We start from the raw sequence: 23721 nt of genomic DNA, 5'->3' as shown, positions 1-23721 counted from the left end.
TAGGCATCAAACCCTGACATTCCCTCCCATCCCTTCTGATTTCTCTAACCTGTGCTGCTGTCCAGACCAAAAGTCAACTGCTCTCAGCTGCTCTCACTGAGGAAGCACTTTGTGGACAGAAACAACTGCTTCATCTGCTATGGCTGTGCCAGGCTGGGTGAAAGGAGGTTCCCAAGGCTCTGAACGATAAAATGGAATTGTGATAATTACTGAGCCTGTGGAGGCCAATTAAAATCCTTGGGAGAATATAAATGGCTTTAATATGGCTGCTGTGGGGGAGGAGATGTTGTGCTGGTCTCCTTTGCAGTGATGGAAGGTGTTGCACCAGGGGGACTGGCTGTGTCTTGCTGGTGTTTGGGTTGTAACAGCTCTGAACACTGTGTCCAAAGGCAAAGGGAATTGGCAAGCAAGAATGAGTCAGAGCCAGGAAAGGACTTGGAGGTTATGAGAAGCATTTTAAAATGAATTGGAAACTTCACAAGCAGCCAACAAGGTGACTGAAGCACAGGAGAAATAGAATTGGAGTGCTGTGAGCTGATGAATAACCATATTGCAGTGTGGCTGAGCAGCTGTGGCCACAGCCAGTACATGGGGAGAGGGATGAATGCTGAGAAGCTCTGCTGATCAGTCCAGCTTGGCAGTGGTGTCAATCAGGCAAGTGGAACACACACTGAGGATGGGAAATGCTCTAATTGCTTGCTGGGCTTTCTGCACTCATCCAAGCTCTTGTCAGTGGACTGGGACCTAGGGCTTTCCCTTCCCAAGTCAGTTTCCCCATCTTCAGGGGGGCATGTAGAGCAGGGCTTGCAAAGTGCCCTGAGGTAAATGAATGGGTTATACAGAGCCATGGAATGGTTGGGGTTTGGAGGAGACCTTAGAGCTCATCTAGTTCCAATCCCCCTGCTATGGGCAAGGACACCTTCCACTGACCAGGCTGCTCAAAGCCCCATCCAGCTTGAGCGTTGCTAGAGACTGGGCACCCACAGCTTCTCTGGGCAACCACTTCCAGTGCCTCCCCATCCTCAGTGAGGAACTTCATCCTTACATCTAAACCTAGTCTCTTTCAGTTTAAAGTCACTACCCCTTGTCCTATCACTACATACCCCTGTTAAAGGTCTCTCCTCGTCCACCCTGTAGCTTCTGAAGCACTGAAAGGCTGCCATAAAGTCTCCCCGGAGCCTTCTCCTCTCCAGGCTGCATTAGCCCAGCTCGCTGAGCTCACAGGGGAGGTCTCCAACCCTTGATCATCTTCATGTTGCACTTTCCCCCGGGCCGCGGTGCTGCGTCGGGGCTTGTTCCCTGCACCCCTCCAGCTGGGTGGCTTCAGGACACTCCTGGGCACACCGGAGACAGTACCGGCATCGCGCACAGGCAGGAGGGGACACCGGGGACCGCACCGATCCCCACGGCCTCAGCCCGGGCCAGGCGCGACCCGCCTCGTCTGCGGCCCCACAGCGCTCCCTGGCGGCAGCGCTGCAGCGCTGCAGCGCCCAGAGCTCCCCCTGCGCCCCGGCTAACCCTCACGGGCTGCCAACGACTCCCACTACCCCTCACCTAACCCCCCTGCACCCCGGCTAACCCTCACGGGCTGCCAACGACTCCCACTACCCCTCACCTAACCCCCCTGCACCCCGGCTAACCCTCACGGGCTGCCAACGACTCCCACTACCCCTCACCTAACCCCCCTGCACCCCGGATAACCCGACACGGGCAGCCAGGGTCCCCCCCTGCACCTCACCTAACCCCCCTGCACCCCAGCTACCCCATCTCCCTGGGCAGCAGGAACCTCCTCTGCACACCAGCTAATCCCCCCCAGCCCCTCATCCTGAGTAGCACCCTGAGGCCCCCTGCACCCAGCTATACCTCCCTGGGCAGCCAGGGACCTCCCCCCCCCACAGAGCCTGGCTGTAGCAGGCAGATCTGCATTAAAAAGAAGAGTTTTTGCAACGTACTTTCCTGCAAAGACCAAAACTAAGGCTGGCACAGCAACCTGTACTGCAGTGTTTTATTTGTTCTCACCTGTACAAAAGCCTTTAGCACCAGTATGTCACTAGAGCCTCCAGCAGCTGAGCCCAAGGGCAGTTCTCCTGGATCTACCTTAGCTTTACTGAATGTCTCTGGGTCTCAACTGTGTGTAACTTGATAGATCCAGTGATGGTTGGACTTACCTTAGAGGTCTTTTCCAACCTTAATGACCCTGTGGTGTCCTACAGTGCCTTGTTCCTGCTTCAGTCACTATTTGCTGAGGCTGCAGGTCCTTTTGGTGGGTAATTCTGGAATCAAGGCTGGAGAGTGTTTACAGCTGCAGTTTGAGCATCACCCTCAATGTGAGGACTAATGCCACAGAAATAATCTAAACATACTGGCCACAAGAAGAGGCTTGGCTAGTCCTGTCCTACCTGTGAGACATGCTTTGGGCATCTGGGCAAATCCAGCCTATGGACCAAGTTTTGGGTAGTTGCTACCCTTTTACCTGGTGACCTGGGCTAAATCACAGCTGCTTCCAGTAAACAAGCCAGAACTCAGCTGCAGCACTGGGGATATGGCCAGGCAGGCTAAAACTGCCAGTGTCAGTTTTTGCTCCTGCACTCTGCATGTCCAGTAAGAGAGACAGAGTGTGACAGGAAGAGTATTGCTTGCTCCACTGGTAGGTCACAGGGCTGTCCTAGACTATTGCAACCACTTCCAGACTTCAGCAGTATCCATGCCATATAGAGTACAACAGGTCCTCTGGTCCAAGAGTGACCAGTGGCTCCCCCAACTCTGTTTTGTCCTTGCCAGAGGCACCAGCCCTGTCCCCTTTCATTTTCCCAAGGTCTACTTTGGCTCATGGTGGGAAATAGGGAAGGCAGGTGCGGTAGCTGTTGGTGTGGGAGCGAGTGGCAGCTAGCCAAGAATATCCCTGGGCTTTGGGCTTCTTTCCCACTAGGGAGTGACCCCAGACCATCTACCCCCAGTTTAACAGCCAGGCCCAGACCCCCCCCCAAGATATCATTTCAGAAATCTGCAGTATTTGAATCAAACTCTTCTAAGGCCATCAGCCCTTTCATGATTGCACCCAGCTGCCTCCAGCGCAGAAGCACAAGTATTGCTGTTAGTACTCAAGGTCACAGCCGAGCTTCTGCCAGCTCCCTTCCTGCCTGCAGGCAGCATGGGCCAGAGCGATGCAATGGCCTCCAGCACAAGGGTGCATGACCAGCAGCAGGGACAACTGTCAGGAGCTGAGTGACAAGCCAGCTGTACTACTAACTTTTTTGGCAAGGCTCATCTCACACAGTCACCTAAGGCAAGGAGAGGCTAAAAGGGCTAATGATGCAATCACTGGAGTCCAAGGTCATGGCACAGAACTGGGGCCTATAGAACCAGGGCCTTGAAAGTCACCACTGTGCTCTCCAGCACGTGCAAAAGCTGCAGCACCTCCATGTACCTTGGGAAGAGCCATCACTGAAGTGAGAGCACACAGAGCTGATCTGTGGTGTAGCCCAGTCACATCAAGGGGCAATAAAACCCCAAGTGGCTTCAGGCTAGCAAGCCCCACTGGTGTGAGATGAATGGTTGGCTTTTGAAAAGATCACTGAATCCCATCAGCACTACTTACACAAACCCCATTTATTTTAAGGTTCCTCTTAAAGTGCCTTTTATCCCCAGCAACAGGCAGGCTTATATTACAAAATAACTTCTCACATCAACCAGAGATGGTCTTTATTCCTGCTGCCCCCTGAGGAGAGCGGGGCTGTGGCAGCAGTCAGCCCCATGTGGATGAAGGTTCTTGAACACTGTTTGGGTGACTGGAGGAGGTCTCTCGTTCCCTGGTGTGGGAGTGCCGGTGCAACTGTACTGTCCTGTGGCTTTGCCATGGTGTGCAGGGTCTCCACTGAGTTGCCCAGGAGGGCTTCACCTTCCAGAGACCTCTCGGGTCTCACCCCCAGCACTGAGGTGTCCTGGCAGACAGCGTAGCAGGGCTGGAGGCTCAGGCTTCGGCACTGTCCTGGCTCAGCGTGTCAGCATCGTGTAGGAGTGGGGTGGTCTCAGAGACGGGGCGTGCTTTGCTCTGTGGGGTGGGGTGGCATGGGCTCTTCTTGCTGGTGGTTTCCTGAAGAGGAGAGGACAGTGGTTACAGCCACGCACTTGGCAGTGCCACCAGGCGCAGACCCTACCATGCACAGGTATCACCACATCCCCGCTCGGGACACACACGCCCCAAACCTCTTGGACTTCCACATGGCCAAGAACCTTTTCTTGAAGATTTTTGCATCTCTTTCCCTACCAAAATGTCCATTTCTTCCCACCAACACTTGATACACCCCTGGAATGCTCGGCCTGAAGAGTAGTGTCACCAAGCGGAAGAGCTACAGAACAAAGTCAGCATGCTGCACAGCATCAGAGAAAATGCAGAGCAGATGGACAGTGACTTCTTGCAGACACAACACCTTGAAGACCCCCAGATCCCAGCTGCAGTAGAGACATGGGCAGCACCCATCCCTAGTATAATGGAAGTGCAACCTCTAGGGAAGGTGCAGGATGGAAGCTGAAGGATGGAAGCTCGTGCCTTCTGAAGACTCCTGCTTCACCCAAAGGCTTACAACTATGAAGTATGTTCACTACCCTCAAAGTTGAAGAGGAGCCAAATATGCTTTCAAGCAAATCATGTGGGCCCCCCTCCTAACCCCAAGTCATGCAAGACCCCCATGAGGAAGCAGCGAGTGACAGCAGTGGTTCACTCCCTGCTGCTGGGGACAGGGGCACCCATCTGCTCATCTGACTGGTTACCTACAGACATTTGCTGCTGGCTGAGGACCTGGATTTGGGGCATTGTGGAGGGACTGTGAGGTTTATCCAACCCTTTGACTACTACTCACTGCTTCTGCCCAGGCACCAAGCATAACACCAGGGCCAAACGGAAAGTGACTACAGACCTCAGGTTGGGGGAGATAGGGCAGAAAAATGATTGATATTCAAGAATCACCTCCTCTGTGCTTATGAGTGGTCCATCTCAACAAGCATCCCAAGTCAGGAAAAAAAACCAGCAGGGCTATGCAGATGAACAAGGAGTTCCTGGCCAAAGTCAAATGCAAAAAGGAAGCCTACAGAAGGTAGAAGTAAGGACAGGCAGCCTGGCAGGAATACAGGGGGACTCTCCCAGCATGCAGGGATGAAGTCAGAAAAGCCAAAGCTCAGCTGGAATGGAATCTGGCCAGGGATGTCAGAGACCATGAGAAAAGCTTCTATAAGTACACGGATACTTATAGAAGTAAGAAGACTTCTAAAAGTAGAAAAGGAAGACTAGGGAACATGTGGACTTGTTGCTGAATGAGGCAAATGAGCCCAGAGACCACAGGAAAGTCCAAAGGAAGGAAGACATACCCTTTGTGGAGAAGAATGTAGTCAGAAAATATTTAATCAGCCTAGGCATATATAAATTCATGGACCTTGATTAGATGCAGAGCTGAGGGAGGTGGCTTATGTTCACAGCAAGGCCATTTCCCATAACCCTTTAACAATCCTGGCAACTGGGAGAGGTGCCCAAAGACTGAAGGAAAGCAAACTCCAGAAGTGAGGTGCCCAAAGACCGAAAGAAGCAAGTCCAAAAAGTAAGGTACCCAAAGACTGGAGGAAAGCAAGAAGTTCAAGGAGGAAGACCTGGGGAACTACAGACTAGTCAGCTTCCCTTCAATCTTTGGAAAAGTGATGGAATACCTAATCCAAGGAAGCACTCCCAGCCACATGAAGGACAAGAAAATCATCAGGAATAGTCAATATGGCTTCACCAAGGGGAAATCTTGCACGACCAATCTGATAAACTTCTATGTTTAAGTGACTGACTCCATCATTTTAGTTGATTAGATGGTGTTGGATGATGGGTTGGACGTGATGATTTGAAGGTCTCTGCCAACCTGGTTTATTCTATTCTATCATCATAGGGCAGAGCAGTGGATATTGAATGCCTGGACTTCAGTAAGGCTTTCAACACTGTTTCCCTTGTGGAGAAGCTATGAAGTAGTGGCTTGATGAGCAGTGAGGTTGAACAGCCAGGCCCAGAGGCTCATGAGAAGTGGCAAGAAATCTAGATGGACACCAGTAACTACAGCGTGCACCAGGGGTCAAATACTGGGTCCAGTCCTGTTTAATATCTTTATTATTGATCTGCAAACTTGTTGATGGCACATAACTGGTGGAGTGAATGAAACACCTAAGTGTCACACTGTGTCCCGAAGGACCTCAACAGGGTAGAGAAACGGGCCAGCAGGTACCTCACGAGTCTTCCACCTAAAGAGGAACAATCCCACGTACCAGCACCTGATGAGGGTCACCTAACCATTAAGGAGTATGAAAGACAAGGACCAAGGTTCCTGGTAGACACAAACTTGAATATGAGCCAGCAGTACATCTGTGTAGCAAAGGCAGCTGTCTTCTAGGCTGTGTTAGGAGTGTTGCCAGCAGGTTGAAGGAGATGATACTTTCCCGCCTACTGCTGAGGCTACACCTGGAATACTGAGCCCATTTCCAGGCTTCCCAGGACAAGAGAGATGGAGCTACTGTGAAGAGCCACGCAAAGGGCCCCTAAAATGATTAAGGGAGTGGAGCATGTCTTTTATGAGCAAAGGCCAAGAGAGTTGGAACTGTTTAGCCCAGAGAAGAGACTGCTCTGGGGGGATCTTATCAATGTATACAAGTATCTGAAGGGAGGATGTAAATACAGAGCCAGGCTCTTCTCTGTGGTGTCCATAGGACAGGACAAGAGCCAGTGGGCAGAGACAGCCTCTGTCTGAACATTGGGAAATACATTTTTAAACCATGGAAACTGTAAAAAACTTGAACAAGTTGCCAAGTGAGGTTGGGGGTATCTCCATCCTTGGAGAGATTAAGAGACATCTGGACATGGTCCTGGGCAACCAGCTCTAGATGACCCTGCTTGCACAGGGTGGGTAGATTAGATGACCTCCACAGCTCCCTTCCAATTTCAATGATTCAGAGATTTTGTGATCCTGTAATACAAACCCAGATATTTCATACATCAAAAAATCCCTCCTGAAAGCCTTTCCATCAAGGCTTGGTGCATCCAGGAGGAGAGTGACACCCACCAGTTGACTACCTCCATTACTCACAGAAGTTTATACTCATTCAAACACTTACCTCTCGCTTTCAAACACTTGGAGAAGGATCAATAGGCAAGGAAAGTGTTTCCTCACACCAATCCTACTTCTCACCCTGTTCCCTGCTGATATCATTAGGGCTGCACTTCAGGTACACCAGGAGAAACAATAAGAACACGTGCTTGCAGCATGGTGGAGTGTGAGTATTAGAACACCTAAGGCCATTAGCCAACATCATTATGTGAAAGCTTGCCAAGAGGGCATGTCTGGAGGATATGGAGAGTAGATGTTTCCATTTGATTGGTTTTAAGCAAAGTTTAATCAAATCAGGATGAGAGAAAAGTGCATTACCTTGACTGGGTACCCACCTACAGTCTGGCTTCCTGCAACACCGTCCCCTTAACCGGAGGCAGCTTTTTGGCAGAGGTGGCCTGGTTGGCCTTATTACTGTTTGAGTTCTTTTTATTGCTACTCCAAAATAAAGAGCATTTTTCCTAAAAGACAATCAGGCTAGTTTATGGTGCACTTGGACACAAATTCCATGAAGATTCCAATTTTAGGAGATTTCAAATCACTGTTTAACTAGAATCTAGTTATTAATGAAGATTGAAAAATTTAGGTTAAACTAAGTCCTATTTAAGATTTTTGGTCAGTGTTAAGCCAGTTTTAAAACAGTCTGTTTGCCTTATAAATGTGTCAGCCCACAGGCTTTAGGCCCCATTAGCAGAGGACAGCCACGATGCTGTACCTGGGCTTGGTTTATGCCTAATTTGTTTAGAGCTGCAGGTCCAACAGATGCATTTCAAACTGGCTCCACTCTAACCTAGACTATGATTTTAACCTAGACTATGATTTTAACCTAGACTATGATTTAAGTGTTTCACAGGACATCATCTAGACTGGCTTCAGAGCACACTGCTCCCTCCAGAAGCCAGAGGCACGCAAGGTACTCCAGGCAGGAGCTGGGTTCAGGGAAGATCTTCACGCTGGTAGACACGTGAAGGTGTGGACAATGCCCCTGCCCAGTGTCCCATCTGACAGCCTGTAACTTCAAGAGGGAGGACTGTTGGTGATTCAGCAATCATCACTAGATCAGCAACACTTTAATCAAATGAGGAACACACCTTGGCTGCAAATTGCTGTCTTCCAGTTTCTGCTCTTATCTATTCATTAGGCAGACTTTCACGTGGTGTTGTACAACTTCCTTGGAGATATCTAGGGTCACTGATGCTGCTCAATTGCTTTCCAGGTAGTCAGGCACTTCTTGCAGTTGATTTCTAGTTGTAGCACTTCAGGGGGCATTTGGCTGAGCACCCAAATACAGGTGGCTTACAGCTGGGTTTGGGATATTTCACAAGCAGATCCCTCAGTTGACTTGAGCCAATTTGAAATCCAGCTTTTCTTTCACACCCTTTCTGTCATGGTTAAGGCTCTTTGATACCAGGAAATTACGACCTGCACAAGGCAGGATGAGGAAATGCCAGCCCCAGGGCTGCATAAGTTCTTCTAACTAGCTTTCCCAGCAAATACTGACATTTTTCAGATGTGTAGTGGAGTGAAGCCTGTTGGCCAGTGCCCACTTGCATTTATAGAAGCCAAGAGCTTCAGGACACAAAGCCTGACCACCTCGGGGGTACAGTAAGGGTTTACTGCTGAGCCCTTGGCCCCAGCATTACTCCCACTCTTCAGGGAAGTACATGGAGGAACAAGGGGATTTGGAATCATGTGTTTAAGTCAATTAAGCAGTTGTAGGCTTGGTTAAAATCCAATTACATGATACCCCTAGAACCCTGCTGCTATTTAAAGTGGGTTTGCAGTGGTGTTTCAGCACAGGCAGTCACAGCAGCGTCAGCAAAAGCAGCCCCTTGCACGTGCCCCCCCCCCCCCTTTGCCCACTCTCATCCCAAGCATTGCCTTTTCATCCCCACAAGAGGCCTCTTCACTTCTGCAGCTTTAGAGCCAGCTCAAGCCGTTTGACTACAGTGCAAAACTAACTAAGCTTCCTTTGATATAGGCTCGGGCAGGGAGCTAGGTCTTTACTTCAAGAGCTAAAGCTTTTAAAGAGCTTAGTGTTATCAGATGAATGTTTTACAGCCAGAACCACAACTCTCCATCAAGTGTTTTAGCTGGTTTGTACTCTGTCCTTACAGCTCAGATGAGGCTTGTGTGCCAATCAGGCACCCTCACTGCCTGCCCCATCACAGGCCAACTTCTGTCCAGCTGCCAGCAGGCTTCAAAGGTCTTTGCTTCTCAATAACCCCAGATCCACAAAGGACCTGAGGGTTTTACTTCCAGAGCTCTTTGGAGTAGTTTGCAGAAGAGACAAGTGAGTTTTCAGGGAAAGACAGAATTCAGTATGTGTGCCTGTGCCTTGTCTGCATGGACACAGCAAATTCACTTCACTTGTGAACAAGCTGCATTTAAGAAGCTCAATCCCCTGGAGAAGGCTCTGTTCAGATTAAAAAACTGCTGAGGCCCTGCAGAGGTGCATAGATCTTTGCAATGGCACAGCCCTGCTGCTTTCTGTGGAGGCTGGGTTGATGAACTAGGCCTGTTCTTCCATTAGCTGGATGAGGTGAGAAAATACCTCCTCTGACAGGAACTCACTTCCATCACTTGTGCACTGAGAAGGCCAGAAATGCTTTTATGTTCTCTATTTGCAGCCCAATTTCTGCATGGCTGAGGAGGTCCTCCTGCCGTGTACTGGCACATGGCCCCATTTGGACATGGTTCAATGCATCAGCCAATGTTTCCTCGGGAGTGTTAGATTGTCAGCCCAATCTGCATCAACTGATTAAGTTTGATTTGACTAAGAGCACTTCCCATCAGCCATCTACAAGCTCTTACCTGACTCATTGCCATGAGTACGGCTGCTGAGATAATGAGTGGGACACTCAGCCCAAGGATGATATACTGCAGGTAGTCCAGCAAGGATGGGATCAGCACCAGGTTGGTGTAAAACTGCTTAAGGACTGAGCCTTCGATGGATCCACTCTGTTCAAAAAAGCAAAGTGGTCACTGGCATTTCCCTCCCATCCAGAGCTGAGACACACCAGATGTTTGCTCAACTCCTCTCCCACCATCTCCCAGCACAAAGATGATGGAATTTATGCAGGATTCAGTCAGGCTACAAGCTTTTCCTGAATAGCTGCAGGCAGCTGGGCATGCACACAGCTGAAGATTGCATTCCCTGACCCACATTCACACAGGGATGCTGGCAGATCTGTTCTGGGCCCTATCTAACCCCACATCTAGGACAGAGCCAGAGGTTTACTCAGTATAGTGCAGGGCTTGTGCAGCTCAGGGGGGATTAATGACAGAGCCAAGTGTTGGAAAGCCTTCTGTTGGTGCATAATTAGTCTGTCTGGCTTAAAGCTTTATCCAAAGTGGCATTTCCCCAGCACTGAGGAAGCAGCTCCCCCCTCCCATAGGAAAAGCTCTGCAGAATCAGGTCAAGGAAGGCAGCTCACCTCTGCAAACCACAGAAGTGGCAGGACCACTGGTTTAATCTTCCCTGTTTGACTGGATGGGGAGAAGGAGAAAAGAAAAAGAAATACACACTTAGATCTCTAGTTGATCAAGCTACAACTAGTGCCAGATCTCTTTCTAAAGAAACAGGCCTGACAGAGGCCAGGAACCAATGTGTAAGGAGATAGCAACTCCTACTGCTTCAGTGAACTGCTCCTCCCCTTGAGGGAACAGGTCCAACTTGGCTCTTTCATGCAAGAGCAGAGCTTATGCTCCCATTCCTGCTGAACTGCCTGACAACAGCAGCATGTGCTATCCCAAATCTGGACTCCAGGGACATGAACTCAGTGAACTGGAATGTTAAACTTCATGCAGCTCCAAGACACCTCAGTCACCTGCTTGGGTACCAGAGGGTGTCAAAGCAGCAAGAGCATGCTCCCACCCCTGTGGGTATTTAACATGTGGTAGCACACAACTTTGTTACTGTTTGCTTTCACAGAGCTGAAAGCCTCTTTCTGGACACAGGCTTAATCTGTCAGCCTGTAGGAAAAGGCTGTTTTCAGATAGCTTTGGAAGGCTATGGGGAAGATTTGCCTTTGTTCAAATTAGAGAAGGTTATGTTTAGTCTTTGACTCAGAAAAGAATGTAAGCATCTTGTGACTGAGGAGAAGAAATTAGGCAGAATTTGGTTGGATGTGTTAAAACATTGTTTTGTTATTTTAGGCTATTGTATGCCTTAACTACATGCATGCCAGTAGAAAATAACCAATTAAGATGTGACACACGTGCCTTCTGACCAACTAGATAACTTTGCTGTATCACATAATGAATGTCTTCACCTGCTTACATCTTGTCCTGGAAGCTGTGCTTGGGGTGAATTGAATTGAACATCTATACACTAACATCAGCCCTGTAGAGAGAATGTGTTCCGCTTCTCCATGCTGAATGCAACATCTTCTGAGCTGCTGCACTGGGCAGGTGAAGCTCTCCTGCACCTCACCAGGAGCAGCAGACCGCTCACTGGCCAGTGGGGTGAGAGGCAGGAATGCTGCAGGATCCAAGCCAACAAGCAGGCACACGCTTGAGGTCACTGAAAGCTGACACTTCACCACAGGTGCCAGCTGGCTCTGGCCACCACGACAACTGCTGTTAAAGCTACTGCATCTCAGGGGAAAGTAAACTCTGCAGTCATCCCAGGATCAGCAGAACTCCCTGCTCAAAGAAGGAAGATAGAAGTCTCTAAAAAGTGACTACTTACATTATACCAGACACCTCCTTTATGTAGAGGTTCAGCTGGAGCTTGATGGAGCAGTTCATGGGGATGCCTGTCATCTGCATGAGATGAGACCAACCAGTTCATCAGTAAAGTAAATGTTTGTCTGGAAAGCTTCATAGAAGAGCAACCCTCTGCCTTCCATCACAGCTGATCTGGGTGCCACCTTCCAGGACAATGGATTGGCTCATCCAGAGATCCACTGTAGTCACCATGTAAGATAATGAGTGTGGCTGGGGTTTCCACCAAAGCACAAACATGAGACAACCAGGCACCCTCCCCCAGGCTCTGGGGATGACTGCTCAGAGAGGCATAGCACTGTCCCTATGGCAGTGGGCAGTCTGTCCCCTTCATCTGAATGCCCACCAACTGGCGAGACTGGTGCACACAGCAGCATCCAGAAGGGAGCACCTCCCTTGGGGTGGTCTGAAGGCATAAAGCTAACCTGAAGAGATGTGGCTGCTGCAGAGGGCAGTACACATTCAGTGAGCAGACAGCACAAGCCAGGAAGGCACTGTGTGAGCCAGGCCTTGCAGGTCTGGACAAAAGCAAGTTCTAACTACCAAGTAGTATATGCAACCTAAGTGACTCCCTAGGCAGGGTGTTCTAGTAGCACCTTTTCTGAAGCCACATAAGCCTCTTCTGTTGTTCATGCTACTAATGGCAGGATGGAAACACCAATGCAAAGATTGATGCAGACAAAGGACAAAACATTTCTCATAACTAGAAACCAACAGACATTGCTGTCCAGCAGCACTCCACACGAGGACACCACACTGCAGAGCTGGTCTTGTTGACACCCATTGAGGCACTGGCTTCTCATGACACTGCAGTTTTGTAACACATTAAGGGCATAAAATTTATATTGGATTCCCTCTGTTTGTACTCAGCAGGTTGCAGCTAGATAAGAATACAATTCACTGTACTGTTATCAGTAGATGTTTGATACTGTAATAAACTTAATTAGATTTTCATAACTGTGATAAGAAAAGCAGAGAGAACCCAATACCTACGTAACAAGCACAGCTTACCTTACTGCAAGAGGGAAACTGGTTTCTTGCTCAAGCAAATACCACTGAAAGTTTGAAAGCTCTGACCACCACACAACACAGGCCGTGGGTAGAAGATCCCAAAGTCCCCTCCCCATCAATAGCTGGGACAACAATGGATTAGGACACTCAACTTGTCACCACTGGAGTGGTGACTTCACCCTTACACTCTAGCTATGTGAGAAGTATAACACAATAGCTAGTTAGATGGGCAGACTGAGAGGTTAGAAGAAGACAACCCAAAAATGGTGGTGACAGCTTCAGTGTGGTCTTCAGACTTCACCAGTCAGCTCTCAAGGCAGTAAGTGTTTGCAGCTGTGGGGTGTATCTGGGCTGCTGCTAGATACACCTCCTGGTGTTATAGACCTGAGTCAGTGGAAAGAATTGATTGTGCTTATCAAAACAATTATGCTTATCATGAGTTCTGCAATTCTCTAGAAATCAGACTAATTAGTCAATTAGTTTATGGCTTTGACATTTTTATCTGCAGATGTCCTTGCCAGTCTTTGCACTATGGAACCTGCTCAAATCAATGCCACAAAAGCAGAAGGCGGTCACCGCGCAGCTGGTGACAAGTTCCCACCACCACCTGAGCTGGACTCCCAGGGCAAGGCAAGACCAAGGCCCTGTCAGGTTCACTCACCGGGTGCACATCAAGGAAGAGCGCATGCTGCTCCTTGTTGGGGTGGAGGCCTTCAACAGCACTCACCAGGGTTGGGTCAGCATTGTAGAAGTGAGGATGGGAAAGAAACATTGGTGCATCTGGATGAGAGGAAAACACCTTCAGCTCATTGAAACCCATCAGCAGACTTTGTTGAGGTTTCTAAGGCACTGCAGCATTTATCCTGAACAGGCTTTTATACTCTTCTGCTCCTGATCAGAAAGCTCATTCCCTCCCTGCAGTTATGTCATTGCTCTGGGAGGGATAAGACCCAGTGCTGAAGCCACCCTCTGCCACCAAGCACTACACAATGCCATGCTAACCTGCTGTACTCAGGCACAGGTTAGGACACTGGGTCTGAATTTTCACTCCTGCACAACCTACACTCAATGTCCAAAGTTAACATTTAATTTGGCAGTTTTGTGGCCTGCCTCTTCCTACCCTTGCTCCTCAGTCTGTGGTACCTGAAGTTCCCATCACATCCTTGGGCATTCCCACTATTGCTGGGTTATCACAGAACCATGGAGCAAAGGGACTTTGGGCACAAGGATCTTCCCTCCTTAATGAGGTGCCTATGGGAGTCCCAGCCACAACACTGTGCATGCAGATGTTGCCAGCACCTCCTACCACCACAGAAGAGCTGACTGCCCGGTCAGCCAAGCTGTGATACATCCCCTCAGTTTTATAGTGGTACATCTGGGAGAGCCTGGAGAGGAGAGGACTTACTTAGCCTACAGGTACTGACGTTCTGGATGCCAGACTGCAAGCAGGGGCAGAAGCCTTCATTGGGTGGATAGTCTGTGCCATTGGCAAAGAGAGTTTTTGGTGCCACGAAGCGATAGGTGGGCACACCCTTGAAGTTTCCAGACTGCTCATACACCAGTGTCAGGGATCTGGAACAGAGTTTCAGTGGAAAAGGATCAGGATTAGCAAACAGATTCCCAGAACAGAATTGGGCTCTTATCTTCCCCGGATAAGATGAAGCTGCAATGTAACTTAGACTTTGAGATCCAGATAAACACTCAGAGCAGTGCTTCAGACGGAGAATGAGTATTTAAGCCACTTGCTTTCCATGTTTTAAGCACAGATAAAGGATTGGTCAGAACTAGTTATGGAGAGAAACCACAGGCTTACAAGTCTGTTTGCAGTATCCAGATGAGATTTGTTTAAAGGCACGTAGTAATCCCCAGGGCTGCTCTCCAAGAGATAATACCCTCTTTGTGCAAGCCTGCGCTCCCAGGTGCTGTCACTGAGGATGAACACTGGAGACAAGTCTTTTGCAGCACAGCTCCAGCATGTAGGCTGACAGGGGGGTGGAAAATTTTGCCATGTTAGGCAGCAAGACTTTTCCCTTAATACAATAGGCTAGTGATACTGTGCTGCTTTATAGGTACCAGTTGGCCAGGACATATGCAAGTTTGCAAGTTTCCAGGAGAAAGGGTCGCTCCTTTCACACCCCAATGGGACTCTCAACGCTGCACACAGCCTGGGCAGGCCAAGGGGATGCTTATTCCCACAGCTTCCTTCTGACACCAGAACCAAAGGAGGAGGATTCAGGGTATATTCAGCATGTAGGTGCACATCTCTTGGCTGTGTTTGCCTTCCAGCACAGAGTCCGCTGCAGCACAAGAAACTATGCCTGGTTTCCTCCACTTTGCTTTATGCCTTGCCTGGAAACATGGTCTGTTCCCTAGAAGATTTCTGTGGTTTCTGTGTGTATTTAAACTTTGAATATTGGTAAACTTGCAAGTCCTTGGCTCTGGGTCGGTTTTGTATTTGCTGATGTCCCTTGTGTAGAGGAATTCCTGCACTAATACTTGGCTCAGCTGACGAGGTCATTGTTCTCAATTCAACATGAACACTTGCTTGTTTTGCACCACTATCTACAAAGCCTGAATAAACGTTATCTTCCCCAAGCTGGGGGCCTCCCTCCTGGCCTCAGGGAGTTTTCCCACAAGCAGACTCTGCAGGGTACTTTAACCTCTGTATGATCAGCTCAGGTCAGGGTATCTCACACAGGACAGGCAGGCGCAGCAGTGAACAAACTCAGCAGCCAAACAAAACAAAACAAAAGCAGCAGCCTGGAAATAGTGGCATAATACCTCCCCTACAACACTTCTGCAAGCATTTAGTCAGCTGAAATAGTTCCACAGCTATAGCTCCATTTCCTTCTGCCAACTCTTACTTCTCCCTTTTGCTTCCCACATCTTATCTAGACTGGTGGTTTTCTACTGATTCAACAGGGGCAAGTTAGACCTACCCTGTGATCTGGAAGGTATTTATGAATGCCACAAGATGCTGCTTATTAGACAACTGCACTGCTTGCAAAGTTCAGACATTGCAACACTGAGTTGCAGATGAACTTCAGCTGCAGAAATGAGTCACAAGTCCTCTGTGTCACTGCACAGGTACTCTGTGTGCATAGGATGACCACTGCACCTCCTGCCACCTGCATGAGGACAAGCTGGAAGCTGTGGCCTCACCTGCAGGCATCAGGGCTGTAGAACTCCAGGAATGTTGGGGACATGAAGGGTGGCCACATCTCCCCTGAGGTCCCGTTGATCATGTTGCACTCCTCGCTCTGCCAGTAGTTGACCTGTGTGACAGATGGAGACAAAAGAGCTCAGAAGGAAGAGCTTGCTACAGAGCTGGCTTCCATCCCTGCATGGGACATACACCACTCTATGCTGTTTCCATTGCAGCTTGAGATAGCAGCACTGAAAAGCTTTCAAGATCTCTCCCATTCAGATCTCTGCCTAATTAATGGAAAAATCAGGACAAGCTCCTGCTGTGCAAAATGGTCCTGCAGTGGTTGATCTGCAGGTTCAGCTGATTTTAGCTAGGAGTGGAATTCCTCAAGGGAAGAATAAGCATCCCTTTAACAAAGGCATTTAAAATAATGCCCTAAACACAGGCCACAGGAGTTGAGAACTTCAACCAGCTCCAACAAGACTTCAAAGGAGTCCAAGCCTACAATGTGCTGAACTTAATTCTCATAAAGCTGCCTTCTGGCAATTTGCTGGAACAAAAGTTGCAGCAGTTGAAGCCCTGTGGAAACTTATTTTCAAACCTACAACCCAGAGACACAACAGCACTATCACAGGTTTGCTGCTCAAGATTTACCTTCTTTAGCCCATTCCATGTATCCACTATGTGAACTCTACTGATGTCCTTCATGCCTGTGTTCACTGTGAACAGTCCTGAATCTGAGTTGTTAACCTGCAGAGAAGAAACTGATTTTTAATCCATTATAGACAGCACGACTGCAACATGTTCAGGACTTTGCATGTTTTGTCAGCTCTAGGAATGCTTCACACACAAAGTTACTGAACTTTAACTTGTTGTAGTTGCTGGTGACCACCTCTAACACATTTTTCTGCCTAAAGACAGGAATAAGTTGGCTGTGTAAGGCCACCACCATCCACACATGGCTGTTCCAAACAGTTTGTGAGGGGGATAGCCCAAGCACTCACCCCCAAGACCAATACTGGTGTCATTTCAGTTTTCCCAAGCAACAGTTCACTTACCTCTACAAACAAGCCAAATTTGCCCTCGAAAGGGATCAGGCCAGGAACAAACATATTTAATGTGTCTATGAGAGGGTCTTCATACCCCCACATGATCTCCGCCACCGTCCGGTTCATGAACGCCTCCTGTTTCAGGCCAGCCAGGGCTCCACTCACTAAAATCTTCACAAAGTTTGGCAGCTTTTCCATCATCACAGCTGCTCCCTAGGAAAGAAATCTCAGATGAGAGCCTAACCTTTAGTTAAGAGGCAGCAATGCATCTTCAGTGCTCAGCAAGGTCTCTGTGCTGCACCACTCTACAGGCCTTGGAAAAAATCCTTTGGACAAACGGAGATTCAACATTTACCCCCAGTTTGGGAAGAAATCAGTTGAGGGCTCACAAGCTTCTTTTCCTCAAAGGATGTTTAGACAAGGCTGTAGACTCAAGCCTGGCCACTTTGAGAGGCCCTCTGCAGGCTCTGATTTTGGAAGGGTAACATCTCAACACAACAACCAACACCTAGAAATCAAAACACTGCAGAAAACAGAAAGCTTAACCCAACTCACAGCTTGGTTAGCCTTAAGTTCTACAAGAAAGAAAGCTTTAAGTCAGCACTTGGCATCATCACCCTCCCCCCACAAGCTCAGAGCTCCAGCAAGTCCCCATCCAAGGAGCATGTTCTTACCATCATCAAAATGTTTGGCACTATGATGTAGTCACCTTCAGTGCCATTGGACAAGTCCGGCTGGAAGAAGAGATTCCGGTACTCCCTGAAGGAAACTGTGTCGTTGTCATGGAACGTGATATTGTCTTTAATCCTGAACTCTCTGCAAAGAGATGGGAGAGATCATGGGAACCTTTCCCCAGTGCAGTGCTCCTGCTATGCCTGGGTGTGCTTCTGAAGAGCAGAGGACAAAGACCAAACTCCAGCAAGAAGCCATGGGACAGCAGGGGATGCAGCATCCTGGGAAACAGGTGGCACCAACCTCACACCCCAACCAGGGTTAGGGTCCAGCAGGAGAAGATGGCAGCCTGGCAGTGAGGTACTCTGACAGATGGGCTTCTGCAGCAGTCAGCAGACACTGTTTCTTCCCAGCTGACAAGAAGGGGCTGTGATGCTCCATAGTAGCACAAGATTGTCCCCAACATCATGAGTCTATTACAGCTCCTAAAGGAGCTGCAGCTCAACCCACCAGCAAAAACAAAGTCCTTTATTGTGCAGCCTCTGTTTTATGGCCCACATTAGGGAAGGGCACTAATCTTGCTCAGCAGGAACACAAGGACACTAATAAGCTTTGCCCCTTTGTTTATTCTTATTTACTGTAGTGAAGCCTTTTCCCCAAGCCAAGTGATTGATGTGATCACAACATACAGAATCCACAGGATCTTACAGTGTGACCTGACAAGCCCAGAGCAAACAAGGGCATATACATACTGCCAGGTTTCTCCCCAGTACTTCTCAAACAGCTTTGGATTAAACCAGTAATCTCCCCACATGAGCTTGCTTAGGCTGCTGACCCAACTCTGCCTACATGTGTAGGCACCAAAGTGCTGAATATTGCTATTTATGGGTGGGTTTGCACACCCTACTCAACATCAACCATCATGTTTCACAGAACCGTAGAATGGTTTGAGTTGGAAGGCACTGGCATGGGTTGGGTTCCAGCTCCCCTGCCATGGGCAGAGAAACCTTCCGCTAGACCAGATTGCTGAGGTCCAGGGAAGCACCTGGGGCTTCAATCATCATCCTCAGTCATGGCAGATAGAACCAGCTCTGCTGTAGGTGGACCTGACCAAGTTTCAGTGCTTCATGACCACAGCATTCATGTTAGGCAGATTCTAGGTTTCATGTTAGATAAGAGGTGTCAGGCCAATTCACAAAGATTGATACTGAGGTAACTCCAACACTGGAGCTGGACTCTTAAATGCACAGTGAAGATTAAACACCTCTGCTCTAAAGGTGAGAGTTGTCCACCACCACACCAACACCCATTATGTTTGGACAGTATCAGCCCAGGTCTGCCCAACAAGTCCCAGCACAGGGCTAAGCTCTACACCTCAGTAAAGCACAGACCAGCCTTACTATTCCAGCAGCCACAAGTCCTATTTGTGGCTCTAGTAAGATGTGAGCCATTAGAGCACTTCTGGGTCACTTTAAAATCCTGTGCCACTAGGCTCATACCAAGTATGCTAGTGCCAAAGGAGTCAGCCAGAAACCTGGCAGGCAGAGCAGTGGTCAGGCTCATGCCTAGCTGGACCACAAGTGGTACCTAACCTGTAAACATAGGGTCCACGCTGGCTCAGCATCGGCTTCTCTCCCTGGAGGACCTGACTGGGGTTCAACACTTCAAAGAAGTACACTGACATGTAGAAAGGAACAGGAATGTCTTTCCACATCCTGAAGGAGATGCTCTTGGGGTCAATCCTGACATTCTGCAAGAAAGAGTAAAGAGACACAAGTCTTGGGCTCAGTAGCTGCAGCTGAGCACATCCACCCTCAGCTCCATTTCAGGCCCAGCCAAAGCAGCAGTTCCAGCAAGAGCTCTCCAGAGGACACAGCATGTTACACAGACTGAAACCAAGGCAGTTTTAAAACAGCAACTCTTATGTATGCAGGACCATCAAGTTCATGCCACAGGATGTCTGCAGGCTTATTCATTCAGGATCAGCTTTCCAGATCCTACCCAGAGGATTTCAGAGCTCGTTTAATGTGCTGCAGCCTCACTCTGTGCTAGAGAAACCGATACTCAATTATTCACACCCCTCTGTGTTTGACTTGCCTGGAAGAAACTACCCTCTCCACTTGCCTGCTGCATTTGGGAGCTCCACACAGCCAGAAGCAGGCAAGGGCTGGAGAGGTGGCACTGCCATCCACACAACTGTTTGGGTACTAGCAGGGAGAACTCACTAGACTCCCAAAATGCAGAGAACTGGAAGGGTGACCCAGGTGTGTCCAGGCAATATCGTGCAGGACAGCTTTGCTTTCCCTCAGCTGCCATCCTGCAGTGACTAACAGCTGGTCCACAGTTTCCACAGGGCTGGCCTGTTCGATGGGAAGAGCCCTCCAGAGCCCGAGCAGAGCTTAAACCCCCATCAGCTTCCCAGACCAGGAGCTGGTATCTGGGATATGTCTCTACTCCTGCCCTGCCTCCTGGGCACTGTCTTAAGGAGGATAACAGCCTGTTACTTTCTTAAAGCATTCTGGGAATCATTTATCCTTGGCAAGCACAAGCCCTTGCCATGGTTAAGTACACCAACCAGCTTAAAGAAGTGCTTTTGATCCACTCATTAGTGAAGGTGTGTGGGCATTAGCCTGCAGCTCAGCAGCCCCACAAGCGCCTCAATACGAATGTGCACATATTGGCTGCCATGGTGGGCTGAGAAGGAAAGCTGCTGGAGGCTTCCTCACAATGTTCCATCATTCCCTAGCCATTGCATGGCCAGGCCATGCCACTTGTGAGCAGCAGAGCTTTGCAAGGCCCTCACTCAAACCTAGGTCCTCAAAGCCCAACCCGCAAGCAGACATCTCCACAATGCAGTGTCACCCACCTGGCAACCTTTCCCATCTCCACATCAATGCCCAAATGCTGCTGCCTGAGAGCCTACATCCAGCCATCCCCAAGGATTATACAGCAATGCAACAGAAATAGGACAAGTTTTTACGTAGCCTGCTTTAGAATCCTTACTCCTGCGTGCCTAGCAGAGCATGAACAGCAACATCTGCCTTTCTTTACTTGCCTGTTCTGTCTTGCACTCCCTGTATCTTTCATTGCATATGCACTTATTTATATAACATGCTCCCACTCAGAATCCCAGATCCCAGCTCCATCCCTGCTACCTTTCTCAGCCATCTTCATCTGGACACAGCAGCTCTACGTACTCCACAGCCATTGCTAAGTAAGATCTGCTTAACAGGGTAGCCTTTGAATTAAGCTACTTGTTGGTCTTATGTTTGATGTGACAATAGAATACTTCTCACTTAGGTGTCACTGAGATGTTTGATCCCCCCTGACCAGGATGCTCTTTGTTCCCAAAGAGCTGAAAGGAACTGGCTACTGCTTATCACCTTCAGATAGGAGCAGAGGAGCAGCAGCTCCATCAATGGTGTCCAAATCCTGCTTCTCCAGGAGGGAGGCTTCAGCCACCCTGTTCAGTAAAAGTGAGAGTTGAGGTTTCCTCTTCAGATTGAGAGAAGCAGTCATGCTGTATGCAAGGGCAACCTCAGCCTCAGACCTCATAAAGCAGCAAAGACAGTGCTGTCAGTCTTCTCTCTTGCAGGCAGGATGGTACAAGTTACAAGGTGGAGAAGAAATGTTTGCGTGACAGGCAGGCAAGCTGACGCAGTCTCGCTGCGTTAAAGTTCCTGTCTTAGAAGTCCATGGCACTCAACAAAAGCAGTGTCCCCTGGTTTTGCAGGGCAAATGCCGTGGGCAGCCCAGCTGCCAGGACAGCTACCAGTTCAAATTCAGTTTCTGCAAAAGAAGCAGGGGATGGGCTACAAGTTCTCCATTTCTTTTCTGCATTCCTCTGCACACTTTACTCAAAGTTATTTTCCCAAACTACATTTTTCATTTATTTATGTATTTTTTGCAACTAAGTGCTTTTCTACGAGGGCAGACAATCTTGATCCTCCATGCAGATCTTGGGAAGCCAGGACTAGCATGTCCAGCTATTCCTGTTACCCACCAGTCTGAAGACTAACCCAGGAGTTTCACTAAGGTCCTGGATATTCCCCACCACCCTAGATATAATCACATTTCCATTTCACACTAAGCCTCATAAGTGCTTAGGACCATTTTGGTTCATGTTGAACATGCAGAGATGAAGGGAGGAGAAACGACAGTTGGTCCTTTCCTCATCTTCTGTCCTCATTGCAAGTTACTAGGATTTAGCTAATCAAGTAGACAGGATCAGGATTAGCTAAAAAGAAGGCAGAACATTTTTTGCACCAAAAATGCCATTCCTGTAGGGGCCATTCAACCTTTTCTTTGCAGGAACCAGCTTCTGATGTCCATGAAACTGGACAAACATGGATTATTTTTTTACTGCTTATGCCACAGGACTGTCTGGCTTTGCAGAGTCAGCAGCACTTTCAGAAGATACACTCAAGTACAAGCTCATTTTCAGTAGGGGCTTTGCAGCACATGTAACCACAGCCATCTAGATATTGGCTATGGCCTATTTATTCACCCTCTTTCATCAGGAGTATGTTTCCAGCTGCTAACCTGGGTAGGTACAAGCTTGGAGAGATGCCCAGGCAGGGGGCACATCTCCTTCGGGCAGGGCGGAAAAAGGTTTGGCTAAATGCGGGAATGAGCCATTACAGCTCATTACAGCTCGGTAAGTGGTGCCCTGACAGTGAGGACGGGAGCACTGGTTCCCAAGACTGCGCAGCAGTTACTGAGCAGACCAACAACTTCATCCACAGCTTAACAACTTAAGCCTCAGGACCTCACTTGTTGGTAAAATAGGTTTTCAAGAGGCAACTCTTAAGTTTTTGGTCTACAAGAGGATGACTTGGAGGTTGCCCCCCATGCAAAAGGCTCCTTCAGAACACTCCAGCACTTCTTCTGTCCCGTTTCAAGTTTGGAAAAGGTCTCACTAGTATGCATCTGAGCCTGGTAGACTGCATAACTACATGAAGTGAACAACTAGCACTGCGGATAAAGGCAGGACGGACAGGAGAACAAGCTGGTGCTCCAGAAATGCTCAAACCTGCCTGGCAACTCAGTCCAGCACAACCAGAACTATGCCCCCCCAGCCAACTGTGGCTATGCAAAAAAACCTTTCTAAACAGGGAAGGGAGCCCATTTGGCCCAGGCATGTTCACAGGGATGGGAGGTCCGGATTTACCCATTCTAGTACTGTGAAGCTGCTCAGAGATGCAGAGACCACAGTGAAGCAGAGACCCTCGGGTGCTGATCTGCCTCACACTGTGCTAGATCACGCTGTGCAAGAGAACGTGCCCATGCACCAGTCCCGGTTCCAGCACACCCTGCTCCGCACCACCACCACCCTGCACCAGTCCCATAGCAAGCCCCCAGTCAAACACCAGCTCCAGCACACCTCACTCTTCACCACCATCACCCAGCACCCTGCACCAGCTCCATACCGAGCCCCCTGCCATGCACCAGCTCCAGCACACCCCACTCTTCACCATACTCAACAAACACCCTGCACCAGCCCCATACCAAGCCCCCAGCTCCAGCACACCCCACTCTGCTCCGCCATCAGCCCGGCACCTTGCACCAGCCCCACAGCAAACGCCTAGCCAAACATCAGCTCCAGCACACCCCACTCTGCGCCATCATCCCCCCGGCACACTGCAGCAGCCTCCTGCCGTGCACCGGCTCCAGCCTCCCCACGCACTAAACCCGCACCCCTCCCGCCTCCCCAGAAGCCCCTCGGCCCCGCTGACCTTCACCACCTGATCCCTCACGATGAGGGGCGCCACCAGCAGCAGGCAGACCCCCAGAAGGGCGCAGACCGCCCCGGCCAGCCCCAGCCCCACCGCCAACCTGCGCCGGGTCGCGACCATGGCAGGGCACAGCAGCATAGAACCGACCCGCAGCAGCCGCCGCTGCCGCTTTATGGCCCCGCCGTGCGGCCCGGCCCGGCCCGGCGGAGGGGGCGGGAAAGAGGCGGGCCGGGACCGGACACTGCCGCGTC

General features: G+C 49.4%; 1 protein-coding gene across 2 annotated transcripts; it reads right to left on the bottom strand.

Annotated features, from left to right (window-relative positions):
- Positions 1 to 3594: 3594 nt before the first annotated feature.
- On the bottom strand, positions 3595 to 23659 carry SCARB1 (scavenger receptor class B member 1). Of its 2 annotated transcripts, XM_068157437.1 has the most exons (13): positions 23471 to 23659; positions 19328 to 19485; positions 17738 to 17879; positions 17073 to 17276; positions 16669 to 16764; positions 16029 to 16141; positions 14272 to 14438; positions 13528 to 13646; positions 11821 to 11894; positions 10565 to 10616; positions 9942 to 10088; positions 7463 to 7588; positions 4005 to 4093 (listed from the first exon to the last, which is right to left on the bottom strand). In XM_068157437.1, exons 1-12 carry the CDS (start codon positions 23606 to 23608, stop codon positions 7463 to 7465), a joined length of 1536 nt encoding a protein of 511 aa, XP_068013538.1. In that variant the 5' UTR covers positions 23609 to 23659; the 3' UTR covers positions 4005 to 4093. The 2 variants fall into 2 exon arrangements, with proteins under 2 accessions (XP_068013539.1, XP_068013538.1); XM_068157438.1 differs by lacking the exon at positions 7463 to 7588 and having other exon boundaries at positions 3595 to 4093; positions 23471 to 23655.
- Between the last annotated feature and the right edge of the window lie 62 nt (positions 23660 to 23721).

Source organism: Melanerpes formicivorus, unplaced genomic scaffold (genome assembly GCF_026170545.1).
Source record: "Melanerpes formicivorus ecotype bairdi unplaced genomic scaffold, bMelFor1.0.p_v2 SCAF_36, whole genome shotgun sequence".
In the NCBI taxonomy this organism is placed as follows: Eukaryota; Metazoa; Chordata; class Aves; order Piciformes; family Picidae; genus Melanerpes; species Melanerpes formicivorus.
Note: the sequence above shows the minus strand (reverse complement) of the source record. Positions and strands in the feature narration are given on the sequence as shown.